General features: G+C 47.9%; 7 protein-coding genes across 7 annotated transcripts; 3 read left to right on the forward strand and 4 right to left on the reverse strand.

Moving 5' to 3' along the window:
* Positions 1–401: 401 nt before the first annotated feature.
* EDB82DRAFT_526193 (RNA polymerase, subunit omega/K/RPB6) lies at positions 402–1020 on the reverse strand (the record flags this gene model as incomplete). Its single annotated transcript, XM_025726543.1, has 4 exons — positions 402–438; positions 496–615; positions 669–926; positions 980–1020. 4 exons carry the CDS (start codon positions 1018–1020, stop codon positions 402–404), a joined length of 456 nt encoding a protein of 151 aa, XP_025581100.1.
* Positions 1021–1293: 273 nt separating this feature from the next.
* EDB82DRAFT_503499 (uncharacterized protein) lies at positions 1294–3102 on the forward strand. Its single transcript, XM_025726545.2, has 2 exons — positions 1294–1432; positions 1487–3102. The coding sequence occupies exons 1-2, from the start codon at positions 1351–1353 to the stop codon at positions 2911–2913; spliced, it is 1509 nt and encodes a 502-aa protein (XP_025581101.1). The 5' UTR covers positions 1294–1350; the 3' UTR covers positions 2914–3102.
* A 245-nt stretch (positions 3103–3347) lies between these two features.
* Positions 3348–5066, reverse strand: EDB82DRAFT_526195 (Zinc/iron permease; the record flags this gene model as incomplete). The annotated part of the gene is made up of 3 exons (XM_025726546.2): positions 3348–4742; positions 4793–4923; positions 4991–5066. 3 exons carry the CDS (start codon positions 5064–5066, stop codon positions 3348–3350), a joined length of 1602 nt encoding a protein of 533 aa, XP_025581102.2.
* A 955-nt stretch (positions 5067–6021) lies between these two features.
* Positions 6022–7815, forward strand: EDB82DRAFT_546456 (uncharacterized protein; the record flags this gene model as incomplete). Its single annotated transcript, XM_025726547.2, has 2 exons — positions 6022–6042; positions 6730–7815. 2 exons carry the CDS (start codon positions 6022–6024, stop codon positions 7813–7815), a joined length of 1107 nt encoding a protein of 368 aa, XP_025581103.2.
* Positions 7816–8247: 432 nt separating this feature from the next.
* Positions 8248–10465, reverse strand: EDB82DRAFT_476852 (polyadenylation factor subunit 2; the record flags this gene model as incomplete). Its single annotated transcript, XM_065608073.1, has 4 exons — positions 8248–9894; positions 9944–10059; positions 10158–10253; positions 10378–10465. The coding sequence occupies 4 exons, from the start codon at positions 10463–10465 to the stop codon at positions 8248–8250; spliced, it is 1947 nt and encodes a 648-aa protein (XP_065463784.1).
* A 1548-nt stretch (positions 10466–12013) lies between these two features.
* On the forward strand, positions 12014–13559 carry EDB82DRAFT_503507 (MBOAT, membrane-bound O-acyltransferase family-domain-containing protein). Its single transcript, XM_065608708.1, has 3 exons — positions 12014–12148; positions 12211–13219; positions 13268–13559. Exons 1-3 carry the CDS (start codon positions 12128–12130, stop codon positions 13486–13488), a joined length of 1251 nt encoding a protein of 416 aa, XP_065463785.1. The 5' UTR covers positions 12014–12127; the 3' UTR covers positions 13489–13559.
* Positions 13560–14843, reverse strand: EDB82DRAFT_463233 (Isoprenylcysteine carboxyl methyltransferase family-domain-containing protein). Its single transcript, XM_025726550.2, has 2 exons — positions 14619–14843; positions 13560–14505 (listed from the first exon to the last, which is right to left on the reverse strand). The coding sequence occupies exon 2, from the start codon at positions 14499–14501 to the stop codon at positions 13653–13655; it is 849 nt and encodes a 282-aa protein (XP_025581106.1). The 5' UTR covers positions 14502–14505; positions 14619–14843; the 3' UTR covers positions 13560–13652.
* Positions 14844–15981: the final 1138 nt, after the last annotated feature.

Genomic DNA, 15981 nt, shown 5'->3' on the forward strand with positions numbered 1-15981 from the left:
TGACACCCCAAACAACCCGTCTTCGCCCGTCATTTCCACTCGTACTTCGACCGAGCACTCCCACTCTGTGCTGTATGTGACGCGACAACGTCCGTCGACGAGCCAGTTCTGTAAGGGGTCTCTTCCGTCTTCGTCAACGGCTTCGCTAGAGCCAATCAACACACTCGTGCAACGAAACATAGAAGCAATATGATTTCCTTCTTTTTTCTAGTTCCTGTGTAAATGAATCTCAAACGCCGCGCTTATACAACATTAATTAACCTCCTGATACACTACTCGACATGCCAAGCTAGAGGGAACGCACGACGTTCTGGCTCGATTGTGATCTAAACAAGGTCGCATGGGTATATGCACCCCGCGGGCAATCGGTTTGTTTCGTTTCGTGCTTGTCCTTATTTCGCTTACTGCAGTAGTTCCTCGCAGGTCCAGTCCTCGTAGCTTTACCAGACGCGTTAGCAAGGCCATTCTATCACGGCGAACATAAACATCACTTACTAGCCATCAGGCATGTAGCGCCGCACGATCAAGGGGATCTTCTTTTCTCGCATCTCCTTGATCGCAATCTGTAGGGGATCTGTCTCACCCTCAAGATCAACAAGGACAGGCGCATTCATGCTGCAACTAGTTAGTCTTCTTATATCGCTCCAATCCATCAAGATATTGCGAACCTGATCTGCAGAGCGCGCGTGCCGAGGATACGCGCCCTCTCATACTTGGTCATATAAGGGGTTGTGGTTCGCTCGTTCTCGGGGATCTTCTTGTCTTTCAGGATCCTATCACCGCCCTTCGCCGCGTTCGCGATAGCTGAGGGGTCTCCAGAGGGAACAATGTTGTCATCCTGGACGCCTTGCTGGTTGTCATCATCCTCACCAGCAGGCTCGGGGTCGTAATAATCGTTGATCTCCTCATCCTCGTACATGTCGTCGCTGCCTGGTAGTTAGAATCGCGTGCGCCTCAGCAGGAACGCCAAGAAACTTACCCTCCAGCGCCGGCCACATCATCATCGCCAAAGTCAGACATGATTTATGATATCGATAGAAAGTATGTGGTAGACCGAGGGTGTTGCGATCGCGAGTTGCGTTTGTAATGAATGGTTAGATCGAACCTCGTAAAAAAGTTCTAGAGAAGAACAAAGTAAAACCTGGTTTGACCGATATTTAGCCGGCGCGCCTTCAAACAAAGACTCGGCGCGGAAGCTGTAAGGTGGGTCGCGCCTGCCTGATCCCTGTCGATAAATCGTCTGCCCCCACCAAAAAAATCAAGGTCACCGCCTTAAAATGAACTTAATTCTGCCACTTGCAAGCTCAGTTCGACATTGACAATTCAAGCCGCCCTCGGCATGATAGCATCATGAGTAAAAGAGATGCTGCCGAGGCAGCGCCTGAAGTGCCGCCAGCTAAAAGAGCCAATTATGGTGGCCCAGGTGGCCTATGTAGGAAAATATCCAGCAATTCTGTACTTGCAATAATGGCTAATATGAATTTAGATGTTGATGATGTGGAGGACGATTTGACTAGTGCTCATACTCCATGTTCAGCTCCGGGTCCCGACTCGCCCCAAACAATCAACACAGCTGCTACGACTCCACGGCCCAAGTTTCCTTCAGATTTGAAAACCCTCGCTTGCACATGGCCCGGTTGCCCGAAAACGTTCAATCGACCTGCGAGACTACGAGATCATCTGAACTCCCACACCAATTCCCGTCCTTTCAAGTGTGCTTATGATGGTTGCGATAAAGATTACATCGAGGATAAACATCTGAAACAACACATCAAAGCTGTGCATACTCTGGAGCGAAAACATGTTTGTACGAAGGAGGGGTGCGGCAAGAGCTTCGTTACGGGCACTCGTCTGAAACGTCATCAAGCTGTTCATGAAGGCGAGGAGAGGTTTCGCTGTAAAGACTGTGGACAGAGCTTCCGAAAGAAGGAGACATTGAGCAAGCATGTCCGCAAGGACCACCAAGGTTTACCTGCACTTCAATGTCCTGAGCAGGGTTGTCCACATGCCTTTGATTCAAAGGCGGCCTTGAAGCGACATCGTGAGAGAGAACACGGCGACGCAAAGTTCTGGTGCGGAGAATGTGGTTTGCAAAAAATGCCCGGCGGCACGGAACAGCGTGTTGGATTCACCACAGAAGTGCTACTTCAAGCACATGTCCGCCAAGAACACCAAAATTGCATCTTCTGCGACTTTAAGCCAGCCTCCCGATGGGATCTTGAAAAACATGTCGAAATGCATCACTCTGGTCAATCCGTAGAGGATCGCAAGAACATCCCTTGTCCTTTCGACGAATGCCACAAAAAGTTCACCAAGAAGTCGAATTTGAATGCGCATATCCGCACAGCTCACGAAAAGATCCGGTTCGTATGTGGTGAGGTCGATCTCAGTGGTTCTGGCCTTCATGGCTGGACAAATGACCAAGGATGCGGTGACAAGTTCAGCACGAAGGGTCGATTGGAAGATCATATCCGCTACAGCTCCAGGCACCTCGGCGAAGAGCGTCCCAAGCTCTCCAAACCAGAACCATCTCAAGAAGTCAACCTCATCGACGAACTCTCTGGTGCCGCCGCCCAAGCAGAACGGACTATCTCGTGCCCTCACTGTCACCAAGCCTTCGTCCGCTACCATGACAGAGATACACATGTGGACTTATATCACCCACCAAACCCAGACCCCTCTCTGGTCTTGTCTGAGGATTATCTCGACCCGGCCCAGTTCTATTTTGACAGCAGCTTTCCCAACACGCCATCCTGGCCTGGGATCATATCTGAGGATGAGCTATTCGCTGCATCTATAGACTACGGTACTCCTCACGACGACTGGCCTGAAGACGAGACCAACATACTCTTGCTGGCACGCGATTCTGCAGTCCAGGACCCTCTTGTCGATCCGGCTCTTGGTGCCATCTGAAAGAAAATTAAAATCTGGCGAAGAAATGGAATGGCGTTTTCGCTTTGGTAATGGAACGGAAAAGTTAATAGATACCCAGCCGCAAGGCTTTGGTGGGTGTTCTCTTATGGGAGTAAGGTATTATGCCGCCATGATGGAATGAAATGGATGTCACAAAAGTAGCGAAATAGCTATCTAAAACAATGAAAGTCTTTTATTCTAGTACCTATAACCTGTGCTTGCGTAGGCGTGGCACCCGTCCTTTCTATGTATAATGCCCATGTCCCAATATGATTTTGTTGCACATCCAATAACCAAAAGCACCAGGTAAAAGTCAACACGACCAAACACCGTGCAGAAAACAGTCAAACAGTGAAATGAATGAATAATGGCGTAAAAGTTCGTGTAGCATGAAGAGTGCCGCTAGGCATATGTATACTAGAGAGCCGGGAACTCTAGTGAGAACCAACAAGAGCGTTGCTGAAGCCGAGCAAAGCCATACCAAGGAAACCAAAGAAAATACACAAGTTACGACTGTGGTTGAGGCTCAGACTCTCTACAAACAACTGTAAAGCTACACTAACCATTATGCCAGATGTAATAGCAAAGAGGCAAGCATATGCAACCGCACTGGGTTGCATATTTGTTCTATCAGCAACCTTGAACCACAATGCGGCAATGCCTGCACCGATAGGCTGAGAAAGACCACCCAGGAAAGCTGACCAGGCCATGGCGCGCCAGCGAGAACCCAGCGCCATGTAAAGAGGCAAGCACATGGCAAAGCCTTCAGTGATGTTGTGGACGAAAAGAGCCATGAAAACACTGAACCCCAGAGAAGGGTTTACATGGTTGGTTGCATAGGTGATGAAGCCTTCAGGGAACTTGTGTAGGGCAATGGCTATAGAAGTTTGAAGACCAATGGACAAGAAGGCATTGGTTGGGACGTGGTGGTGATGTTGGGCCTCGACATCTTCATCGTCTGCTACAGATGAGCATGATGAGTCGTGATCGGAAACTTCTTCCGGGACTATCGGTTCGATTGGTTCGCGCGACTTGGCTCGGCTGATTCGGTATGTTGGTCTGACAAAAGGCTCAATGGATTCTTCGCATTCATCACCATGCTGATGATCATGATGGGCATGCGAATGCTCGTTTCCACGTAGGAATGAGCCTGTGGTAGTTCGAAGAATCTGAGTTTGTCGTCCAGGTCTGCTAGGTAGGCTGACACGATTGTTGAGATGCTTGAAACATTCCTGACCACATGGATCCGAGAACCCGTAACAAGAGTTTGACTCGTCGCAATTGCACTTTGTATCTTGTACAAAGGACATGACGCGCTTATGAACCTCTCGAATCGACTTTCTTCTCTCGGGGAAGGCATCTGTGATCCCTGCAGTAGTGCGGCTTCGGGTTGGGCTGGCAGGTCGTCGCAATTCGTCTTGGGCGGAGGCTTGCCGCTTGAGAGTACTGGTTGGGCTATCCAAAGTCGACTCGAGCAAAGGCGTGGACTCAGTAGCTGTGCTTGGCGATTGACTGGTGGAGAGTTTGGAAAGCGACTTGTCGATAGGGGCTTGAGATGACGGGGGGCGTGAGGAACGACGACGAGCTCTGGACTGTCTCCTGTCATGCTGGCACGAGGTATCCTTTGTCGCATTCTCATCATGAGAATGGTCGCACTCTACAACGTGGGTAGGCATGAACTGGTGAAGCAATCGCGAAACACCCTGGATGCCAATGAAACCACCGACGAAACAGGCCATCATGGTCAGGCCAGCAGCCTGCTTGGACCATTCAGCCTGTTCGAAGTATTCCTTGGATTCGGGCAGCATACTATACAATGCGGAAAAGAGCTGTAGGCTTGTTAGCAATGGTGACAAGCGCATATGAATGGAGGTCCTACCATAACACCGAAACTCAGGCTTAGAGAGCATGCTAAGAAAACATTGCTGTCTTGAATGCGAAAGTTCTTCTTGCCAGGGAACAAGCGCACGATCACGTCAACACATACTATGGAAGCGCCGACAACGCAGGCTTTGGTATATTCATCAGATGCTGTGTTTTGGAGCGCATTGAGTTTGGGGGAGAGATATCGACTTACCAATGCCGCTGACAATACACATGATCCAGCCACGAGTATCATTGTCAAGACCGCTCGAGGCCGCCGAGGTGGCCATGATGCTGGGGTGTATCGTTTTTGTATAGTGAGTAAAAGACGATGCGCTTGGAGATGCGATTCCGAGGTTATCAGGTCTGAAGGGTAGAGAATCAAGCCGTCCTAGCAACTGTCTTTTAGTTACAGAAGCTGTTCTGCACTCAATGGTACAGTGATGGGCGCAAAGTGAAAGAAATAGCAGAAGACCCCGTCGATCTTTTTTGTTGGTGTCTGACGTAGCGAACGAGCAGGGGAAGGTCTTATGCGGTTTTGTTTAGCGCAGAGAGTGGGGATGGGGGCCTTATTTATTCGAGTAATCAATGACAGTGAGAACCTCTATGAGTTATAGTTTAATAATGCAGTATCAACAAATAATATGTTGTTTCTAGTCAATGACTGGGACAAGAATGAATGAATGAAAGGAGTGATCGAGGCTGAAAGGAGCTTTGTCATGGATCATGATAGAAACTACTATTACCTCGAAACTCGTGCCCATGAGAGACTATTTCTAAGATGAGAAGACGAATAAAGACAGACGCTAGATTATCTAGCTCTTCCTCTTGGACCCTTTTCTGTCCTTTTAGAAGCATCAAGCATCAAGATAAGGAGGGGTCATCTTGTCCCAAAGTGTCCCTCAAGGTTCTCACGTTTCAGCATCGCGCACCATTGGACAGCTGGGTGTCTTCATTGACCGCCAGCTTACGAATGTTGACGCCTTTTCTTGACAATGTAGTAGCAGTTAAGACATTAAGAGGGGAGAATTGCGCTATTAACAAGGGCTCGTAGCAAATGCTCGATTCTACGTCTTTAGGTGGGTTCGCATTCACATTCACATACAATTCCATAACTAGCAAGAATCCCATTGTATTTTTAGTGCATCAACCTATTCTAAATAGCTCGAATTACCATACGGCTAGTTGCCTATGCGTTGCCGTCGTGTAACATGGCATGCAGATAAGGCTTATATGAGTCTCATCATGATACCTCTCTCAAACTTGGTCTATTTTTCGAGATTTATCCGGCGAATCAATTTCTTGGGTTTGTCATCATTGCCAAATTAGAAGTTGTGCATGGTACAGTACAGTACAGTAACCGCTGCGAACGGCCATGCTGACCGTGAGTTTATTTACCAAAGTCGGTGGGTAGACAGCTACATGCTCTACTCTATGGTGGGAAGAGGCCCAAAATACTGATTAATACGGAATTGGAAGTTCGCATGCGTTTGTTGCACAACGGCTACCCACAATACCATTCCCATTAGGGTGGCTATGTATATACCTCTAGATCAAAGTGCATATCCTATGAGTGGTCTCATGAGCTTAATACTGCTGTAGACTTGTAGTCAATAACTTTAGTAGATACTAAGTATCTAACATCAAGTATGAACATGTTCTTGGATTCATATTCAAGATCATATCAACCAATGACGTCAAATTATACTGGTCTCCAAGACCCTTAATCCACTGATAACGATAATCTATGGCACAACACCGGTCTCCCCCACGTTCCGTTCCGGAAGCTCAGCTCCCAAATTTTAGAATCCAACGGGTCCCCAAGCTCCGATCTCAAGCTTGCCCGTGACCGAAATACCAAAACATCACGGGGCTCTACAGCTCAACACCATTGGGTATAGATCTACACACCCTCAGTTTCCTCATATCTTGGTTCAATCTTCATTCATTAAGACCAAACTCTATTCTTCATTCTTTTCTTTACACCAACGAGCAACCATGTCCAAGACTACACTCGCTACCATGGCCTGCCTGGGCGCAGGAGGCGGTGCTGCTATTACTGCCGCCGTCTACTCCATTCGAGGTGGTAAACGCGTCGAAGAGACCAACACGCTGGCTACACCTCCTCCAACCACCAACTCCTTCGCCGCCCTTCCTGCTCCCACCGCATCGCCCTCCATTCCTCCCACCCAGGTCTTTGGCCCTCCCGCCGGTGCCCCTCCTTCCAGCACCCCCATCGACGTCAACGCCATAGTCAACCCCGCCGGTCTCTTCGAATACGGCTTCCCTGGCCCTGTCGCCGATGTCGCCAACCGCTCTGGCCTCGTCTCCTCCTATGACCGTCGTCTGCGAAACCCTCACTGGGTCGTCGAACATATCACTCCTCAGTCTCTCGCCATTCGTGAGGGTGATCGAAAGCACAGCAACTTTGTCGAAGATGACTCTGTCCCTCAAAAGTTCCGCGCTGGTTTGAAGGACTACTACCGCAGTGGCTTCGATCGTGGTCACCAGGTCCCTGCTGCTGACTGCAAGTGGTCCCAGAAGGCCATGGATGACACATTCTACCTTTCAAACATGTGCCCTCAAGTTGGCGAAGGTTTCAACCGTGACTACTGGGCGCACTTCGAGGATTTCTGCCGTCGCTTGACTGTCAAGTACCCCTCTGTTCGCATTGTTACAGGCCCTCTGTACCTCCCCAAGAAGGAAGCCGACGGCAAGTGGTATGTCAAGTATGAGATGATTGGAAGCCCGCCATCTGTTGCTGTGCCCACGCATTTCTACAAGGTGATATTTGCCGAGGACGGCCGTGCTGGTGGAAACGTTGCTTTGGGCGCTTTCGTCCTCCCCAACGCACCTATCCCCAACTCCAAGCCTATTGCCGATTTTGAGGTTCCTCTCGAGGCTGTTGAGCGGGCGAGTGGACTTGAGTTTGCTACCAAGCTTCCTCCTCAGCGAAGACGCCGTCTGTGTGCTGACCACACATGTGCTCTGGTTATCAAGGAATACGCGGAAAGACAAAAGGCTTTCCCCAAGAAGTAAAGAACTGAATTTAGGATCAAATATGGTGTATAATAGAACAAGAAATGAGGAGCATTGCACACAAAGAATGAAATGGCATGGGATACGTAACCTCGGTGAGTCTTTCACGTGCACAACTACACACAGGAGCATCGGAATCATGCATCATGTTGCCGCAAATAGAATCAGGCATGCACAATCTAGAAATGCATTTTTGTAAGCCTGGATGAATGAATGATCATGGGTATTCAAAAATACTTAATTGATATAACATTATACTACTACTTGGCACCGCGCCAAGTATACACCAAGTGACTGCTTAATATAGCCCCATTGTCACTTCTCACCTTTCATGGACACTCTGGTATGGTCTTTCCGAAGTTTCGAAAACCAATTTCTCAACAAAAGACGTTTTCTCAACGGGAGAGCTTTTTCCGACGAGGGTCGTTTTCTCTACCTCGCCCTCGTATATTTTCCTTGCCGTTGTTCATGCCGCAAACTGTCTTCCTGGCTGGGTAAAGGGGCTCTTCGCCTGATATTCTCTGCCTTCTCAGCATCAAGAGCAGACATAGGAGGAGGTGGTGGGGGTATGGCGAAGCCCCCAGGTGGTGGGGGTATACCGCCTGGTGGTAGAAGACCTGGGGGCAGAGCTCCAGGTGGTGGCAGAGGCACGCCGGCCTTTTTCATGAGCTCAAGAAGTTGAGCTGGGTCTGGAGGATTGTTGGGATCCAGACCGGGCAGAGGTGGTGGCGGTAGACCGCCGTTGAGTCCAGGTAATGGGAATGGCAGAGGTGGTGGAGGGGCACCTGCACCGACACCAGGAATAGGAGGAGGCGGGGCAATTGATCCCAGGCCAGGTAGTCCACCAAGGGGAAGACCAGGAATACCAGGCAGGCCAGGCAAGCCAGGAACGCCGGCTTTCGGGGCATCTTGGTCGACCAGAGCATCCATCTCGTCTTCCATTTCCTGCTGCTCCTCTTCTTGACGCTGGCGACGACCACCGCGGCGATCCCATGTTCCTTGGGCTTCAGCGGCAGCTTCACCAATATGGTAGCGGTCCTGGAAGACTTCTGCGTCGCCTGGTCGAGCTCGGCTCCAGAAACGAGTTATACGATCGTTTGAACCTGAAGCTAGAATGTGACCAAGAGGATGCCAGTCCAATGACCAGATGGCATAGTCGTGTGCATAAGGGACCTTGTGCATCGGCCACACTGACTGAGCAGGCACTGTGGTTGGGTCGGGACTATCATAAGGTGCAACGGTAAAGGATTGGCCAGGGGGTGGGTTGGGAGAGTCGAGGAGGTAGTGGAAGAGCGAACCGTCCATGCCGCCAGTGCTGAGAAGATTAGGATGAATGGGATGCCATGTAAGAGTAGAGATATCCTTCTCGTGGCCCTTGAGCAAACAGATGTCTCGCATCATGCGAAGGTCGAATACGCGAGCAGTCTGGTCTCTTGCAGATGTTGCCAGGCAGGCTCCACGGACCTTTTCAAACAGGACTTTGGTGATGGTACTCTTGTGGCCGTGCAGAGTTGTTAGACAGCGACTGGTTCGCGGATCCCAAAGCTTTACAAGATGATCTTTTGAACCAGACACTAGTAAACCCTTGGTAGGATGCCAATCCACACTCTTGGCATCCCATCCGTGCCCCTCAAGCTTAGATTCCATCTGTCCCAAGGCAAAGTCGAAGATCTTGAGGGTTGAGTCATCACTGGCGGTAACGAATTTCGAGTCACTAGGGCTGAATGCAAGGTCTCGAATGGGGTCTGTGTGCGCGTTGATACTCTGGACGTTGTTGAAGTTTGGCTGCCAGTACTTGACAGCTCCATCATGATCAGCCGAAATAAGCCAATCATCACTGTGGGAGTACTCGAGAGCTCGGATAGCAGAATCGTGAGCCTGCATGATGGTTTCGAAATTAAAGCCAGTACCGTTCCACAGAGTAAACTCGCCGCTGGTTGATGCCGTTAATAATCTTCGACCTTCTGGCGTCCATCGAACCACATTAATAGGGTGTTTGATTTTGTTAAGAGAAGAGTGAAGGTGTTTGATGGGAATGCTGTCGGCGGCTTTGGTGACTCGAGCTGCAGGGGGGAGCATCTGTATTCATGTCAATTATATGTTTGCCGAATTTGGAGGAATCACTTACATCAACTATGTAGCTGACGCTGGGCCTCTCAGCTTCACCAGTATATCCTCCCTTGTAGCTAGGGGCACGATCATGCTGCCAATGTGTGATAGTAGCACCATAGTCAGTCACAGGTCCTATAAGTTGAGCAGTTAGTTAAAGAACGATATCATTCAGTATCTTAAATACAATGGAAGATATCTCCAGAGACTTTCTCTTGGCCATATGGTATTACTATCTCTACGATGAGATGGAGAGGGTGGAGCAGCAGAGCCAGAGTGATTGTTCCAGTACATCATGACAACACCCGATGCATCCGTATATCCATGGACTGATATTTATAAAGTATGCTTGAATATTCCAGTGCTTTGTTCATTGGCTGCCACTGAGCAGCTCGGTGAAGATAGCATGATAGGAAAGACCTGGGAAGGGATGTGAGATATGCATATACTTACGTCGTCCCCTGACTTTGACAAATGCTCCGTCTTGACCTTGCGCACCGCCGCCGCCGCCACCATGATCACCACGAGGCTCATAGGCCATCGTGACAGTATCCTTTTGAATGTCCAAGCATACGCAGTAGGGATAGTGAGAAGCGCGTCGTTGCAAGTGGGTCTCGAAATATTGAAGTAGCACCCAATGTATTTATGATGAGTTTGAACGATTGATAAGGCCGATACCCTAAGTGTGAGTAATGGGAAAGGACTTTTGAGAGTAACAAAGATGAAATTTTTTGTTGTAATCGAATTTGGCAAAGAATAGAGACAATGCTGTTCTCTCAGGCGCGTGAATCCTCAGGTAAAGTTCCAAGCTAACAAGCTCCAAAAAGTAAGCGATGATTAACCGACGTCTGAGCTTTGGGAGGCAGGGTTGGAGTGAAATCATGTGACACGTCTGGAATTTGGAGAAAGGATGAGTAAGCAGTCGATCCGAGGGTCTAAGGTCAAGTCAGGTCAAAGTCTAAACTTAGATTCTCAACGGTTAGATCTGATGAGATCAAAATGCCTCTCAGAAACATGCAGCAAACCACTTGGGAAACCGAGTTGTTGGGGCAGAGAGTTTGAGACTCCACGGTTCAACCCGAGCTAGATACTGCAGCAATATGCAATACAACCACACTTTCACATGCTTTTTTTCACCATACAGTACAGACGTAAAATCACAAGCCATATGGAGGGTCCAGCAGCGTATCGTGCCCCCTGTAGCGCCCCAAGTCAGTGGCTCAGAGGGCCATTGAAAAGTTCAAGATGCAGCGGAAGCCAGGGGGGTGATGCTCCCGGGCCCCTTTTTAGCGTTCATGATTTAGAAAAAGTCCCCGCTGCGAGTTTGAGATGGTGCCAAACTGGACTGTTTGCATGGGAATGAAGGACTTGGCGAGATGATGGCCAGAGAGGAGGTCATTGCGAAGAGACAGGGAAAAGTTTAATGTCATTAATAAGTCATTCTATCATGGCTTGATGTTTTGTTTGTTTTAGACTACATCTCCCTCTCATTTCCTTTTATTGACCCTCTATCTCTAAACATTCCTGTCCACTGATAACCTCAATTGACATTGTTGGTCGTGCTCTATCTTGAGGCTCTCGCTGGTCCATTCACTACAGCTGCACTGCGACAGTGGCGCTCCTCGGTATCTTATCATCCTTGCAGCAGGCCCGAAGCAAACAGCAGGAGCAGTCCATTCATAACAGCCGCCACCCTAGGGGGGTAACAGAAAAGTTGACTTGATTTTATCAAGGTCGTATCTCCGTCGGCTACTTATTTCGACTCAATCCAATTCAGTTTCTCTTTTTACAGCTCGTTTATTGTTTTATACTGTACTTGCACGATTTGTCTGCCGTCTCGGCAAGGCTCGTACAAGATGAATTCGGCTACAACAACAAGTACAGAGACTTCGAATGGCTCTGCTTCTGCCTCTATTTCTAAACGCAACGGTCACGACGTCACCCGCACCAACGGAAATGGAACAGCCACGACAGGTCCTCCAAAGAAGCCTGGTCAAAAGTACAGACACGTTGCTGCCGTTCATAAGCAGACGAGACCATCATGTTTGAGCCACGATTCAGATGCTGCTCCCAGCTTTATTGGCTTTCGCAATCTCATGGTGATTGTCCTCGGTATGTACCAAAGCCCCTCATCATGATGTTATGTTTATGCCGTGGCTGGATGATTGGCTAACTCTTAGCAGTGGTTGGAAACTTACGATTGATGATTGAAAACATTCAAAAGGTATTTATCATATTAACATATTTCAATTCGACTCAGAGCAACCAATTGACATACCTTCATAGTACGGTGTTTTGATCTGCGTGAGATGTCATGACTACAGTCGCCAGGATATTTTCTTGGGTCTGCTACTCTACTTTCTCATCCCATGCCATCTTCTCGCCGCCTACTTGATTGAACTGGCTGCTGCTCAGCAAGCGCGAGGATCTCTCAAACGTTACAACGATAGTGCTTCTGGAGGCCCTTCAGAGCAAGAGCGCAACAAGTTTCACAAAACTTGGGTCATTGTCGCATGGGCCCATCTCTTCAACATTACGCTTGCTCTTGTCCTCACAACATGGGTCGTATACTTCAAGATACACCATCCCCTTATCGGTACCTTGACTGAGATGCACGCCATTGCTGTTTGGCTCAAGACTGCATCATACGCTTTCACCAACCGCGACTTGAGACATGCTTACTTGCATCCTGTGGAAGGAGAGCTCGAGCTTGTCCCCGAGCTGTACACGCAATGCCCGTATCCTCAGAACATCACCTTTAGCAACCTGGCCTATTTCTGGTGGGCACCCACGCTCATCTACCAGCCTGTGTATCCTCGTACCGACAAAATCAGATGGGGTTTTGTGGCCAAGCGTGTTGGAGAGATCTTTGGTCTCAGTGTATTCATTTGGGTTGCGAGTGCCCAGTACGCTGCGCCTGTTCTTCGAAACTCACTCGACAAAATTGCCTCTCTCGACCTCATGTCCATTCTCGAGCGGTTGCTTAAGCTGTCAACCATCTCTTTGGCCATTTGGCTCGCTGGGTTCTTTGCGCTGTTCCAATCTTTCCTAAACGCTCTGGCCGAGGTTTTGAGATTCGGTGACCGATCATTCTATGACGACTGGTGGAACAGTGAGAGCTTGGGAGCCTACTGGCGCACGTGGAACAAGCCTGTTTACACATATTTCAAGCGCCATCTGTACATGCCCATGATCGGTCGTGGTTGGAGTCCTCAGGCGGCCAGCTTTTTCGTCTTTCTGGTATCGGCCATCCTTCACGAGATCCTCGTCGGTGTTCCTACGCACAACATCATTGGTAAGCATAATCTTGAACTTAAAACGTCATATATACTGACTCCTGCAGGTGTTGCTTTCCTGGGCATGTTTCTTCAGCTTCCACTGATTCACCTTACCAAGCCACTCGAAAACATGAAGCTGGGCCATACTGGTAAAATTGTTGGAAACACTATCTTCTGGGTGTCATTTACAATTTTCGGACAGCCTTTCGCAGCCTTGATGTACTTTTACGCATGGCAAGCAAAGTATGGCAGTGTGAGTAAGCAGATGACAGTAGTGTCAACTTGAAACATATATAGTGGATAGAGGTTTTAGTATATCTTAGTATTGTATAGCTAGCACATATAGTTTATTAGCTAAATGTTTGTTCAACGAAGCAGTATTGACAAAAACGAGACCAGTACATGTTGCATCTGATCAAGTTGTGTATAGACGTGACATTCCGATGGCATCTACTCGATAAAGGGAATCTTTGTTCCAACCTTCTTACGATACTCCACGTAGTCATCCTTGAAGAACTCGATCAGCTTAGCCTCCTCATGCTTGATTCTGATGTTGAAGAACTTCCAAAGAACAAAGGCATAGGCAAAGAAGCAAAGAACATTGCCCATGGCCAACTGTGTTCCTAGCCCCCAGTAGAAGAATCCAAAGTAGCTTGGATGGCGGAAGATGGAGTAGATGCCGGTAGTGATCAACTCGTGTGAGTCCTTCTTCCTCGTCTGGACATGATGGTTGAAGCTAGCCCCAGCGTGGAGCATTGCCACCGAGCGAACATACTGTCCAATAGTGACCATGAGAAGACCAGCAACTAGAAGTAGAGGCCCGGTACCAAAGGGTGCCCAGTTCCGCTCGGGGAAGATAATGTTGACGATGGCGCACTCGAGAAACGCAGCTGAATGGGCGATGGCATAGCCTGGCCAGTTCGCAGTCAAAAGAAAACTGCCAATACTAGCCACAAGTGTGTTCTTCTCAGCCGTGGTCCAAAACTCCAGGAAGTGAAAGGCTGATAGAGCAAAGAGGAAAAAGGGCACCCGCCAAGCAGGACTCGACGTCATGACCAGAATCGTCGTCATGGCAATACCACTGGAAGCCAAAGCGATACCCAGACAAAAGGCTCGCATGGCGATTCCAGAGAGTGACTTGGGCTCGCCCGCAAAGTAAGGCTTCAGGATCATGAGCTCATCCATAGAGCGCGAGTTGCTAGGAAAGGAGTCATGATGAGACGGCGCAGCTTGATGATGAGAAGCTGAAGGGCTAAAGTTGACGGGACGAGCGCCAGCGGGTTGAAATGATTCATCCATGTTCCTTTTTGATGAAAAGTCAGAGAATAATCTATACGATCTCATACTCATGAAGTCTTGTAGAGGGGAGTGATTGAAGTTTTATAGGGTAATTAGGAGAACAGGGGGAAAACATACTGTTTGCTGAAATGAGGGGCGCAGGAATAATAAATGGCAAGCAGTCGAACTTTCTGAGAACGGAAATAAAGAGACAAACAGTCAAATAATGAAAAGGCGTGTTGGCTCTCGATCCTTATGCGGCGTCTGCAGTTTTGGATTGTGAAGCAAAGAACAATATCAAGAGTTGGTCTTAGCTTGTGAGTTTGGAGTGTAGTATCCACATGAGCACTGTTTGACTATAGGGTGGGCAGAGGACCTAGTGAAGGTACCTCTAATCTCGGGGTACTTTGAGATGCTCTTGGGTCTGGAGTCGTTATTTGTGGTCACTTGCGAACGTACACAAATAACCACAAATAACTTAAAAAACAAGATAAAAGCCTCGTCTCATTTATATAGCCCAGAACGTCCATTTAAAGTAGTTTCTATATCATTTTATAGTTGCGTGGTTGTTTTGGCCTTCTCATCGCCGTGATTTGGAATCGCGAGGACTCGAACCCGTAAATGGAGGTATCTTTGCATCAAAGGTACCTCCAACTACTACTCTTATCGTCTAAACAAAGCGACAGCTGATACCCCTACAGTCGATTTCCAAAAGCTGCGTGATCACACGGACAGAGAAATATTTAATGATATGAGCCAGAGAATATGAGAGACATGTTGTATTTCTCCTTTGCGAATTGTATAGTGCTGTTTCTACATGCTGTATAGTGATCATATGTGATGACCAAAATCCAACCACAGAGAATCTTGATACAAGTTGTTGGAAACAGAATAAGTAACGTTTAAATGGGGGAGTACAAATAAATAGCTTAGAAGAAAAAAAAGAGGAGAGTCTTGTCTTACTTATCTTGCTCGAGGCATCTATCTGAGGTAGCTTTTACCTAGTTTTATGGAATTACCAGTGTTTTTAACAGAAGAATTGTTAAAACTGATGCCAACAACACAAGCTGATGCCCAGAAAACTTGCAAGGAATTCCAAGTCCAGTATCAGAAGTTGACCTTGAAGAGTTAGGCTACAAAAACAAATAGTTAAAGAAGTATGGTTTAAGTAGTAGAAACTGGTCTACTGATTTTGTCTTTTATGTCTTTAGCATCTAACTTTTCTGGTACCCTCACGTAATGATGGTAGGCTGAGCGTTCATCTTTGTTGTAGCCGAAGAAGGACTAGAAAATGATGTTAGTAAAGCTTTGTTAATAGAGGTTAAAAAACTTGCCAGAGTTCCCAAGATGGCACCAGGCCATAGTAGGATATCTATCCATTTCTGTTCATTGTTATCTGGAGAGTTAGTTATAAAATGTTTTTAAACAATAGGATATCTTACACTTTTTGTGATTGGCAATAAGTTTTTCGTTATTGGCCATAAATTCTTCGTTGGTGACA

This window comes from Fusarium venenatum (genome assembly GCF_020744135.1).
Source record: "Fusarium venenatum strain MPI-CAGE-CH-0201 chromosome Unknown EDB82scaffold_3, whole genome shotgun sequence".
Classification (NCBI taxonomy): domain Eukaryota; kingdom Fungi; phylum Ascomycota; class Sordariomycetes; order Hypocreales; family Nectriaceae; genus Fusarium; species Fusarium venenatum.

What these genes read in the sequence shown, in the direction of transcription:
- EDB82DRAFT_503499 (XM_025726545.2), top strand. Translation starts at nt 1,351, where the DNA reads ATGAGTAAAAGAGATGCTGCCGAGGCAGCGCCTGAAGTGCCGCCAGCT. An exon ending in TGGTGGCCCAGGTGGCCTAT is followed by an intron (nt 1,433 to 1,486) that starts GTAGGAAAATAT and finishes ATATGAATTTAG; the next exon opens with ATGTTGATGATGTGGAGGAC.
- EDB82DRAFT_503507 (XM_065608708.1), top strand. Translation starts at nt 12,128, where the DNA reads ATGATTGAAAACATTCAAAAG. An exon ending in TGATTGAAAACATTCAAAAG is followed by an intron (nt 12,149 to 12,210) that starts GTATTTATCATA and finishes ATACCTTCATAG; the next exon opens with TACGGTGTTTTGATCTGCGT. An exon ending in TCCTACGCACAACATCATTG is followed by an intron (nt 13,220 to 13,267) that starts GTAAGCATAATC and finishes TGACTCCTGCAG; the next exon opens with GTGTTGCTTTCCTGGGCATG.
- EDB82DRAFT_463233 (XM_025726550.2), bottom strand. Translation starts at nt 14,501, where the DNA reads ATGGATGAATCATTTCAACCCGCTGGCGCTCGTCCCGTCAACTTTAGC.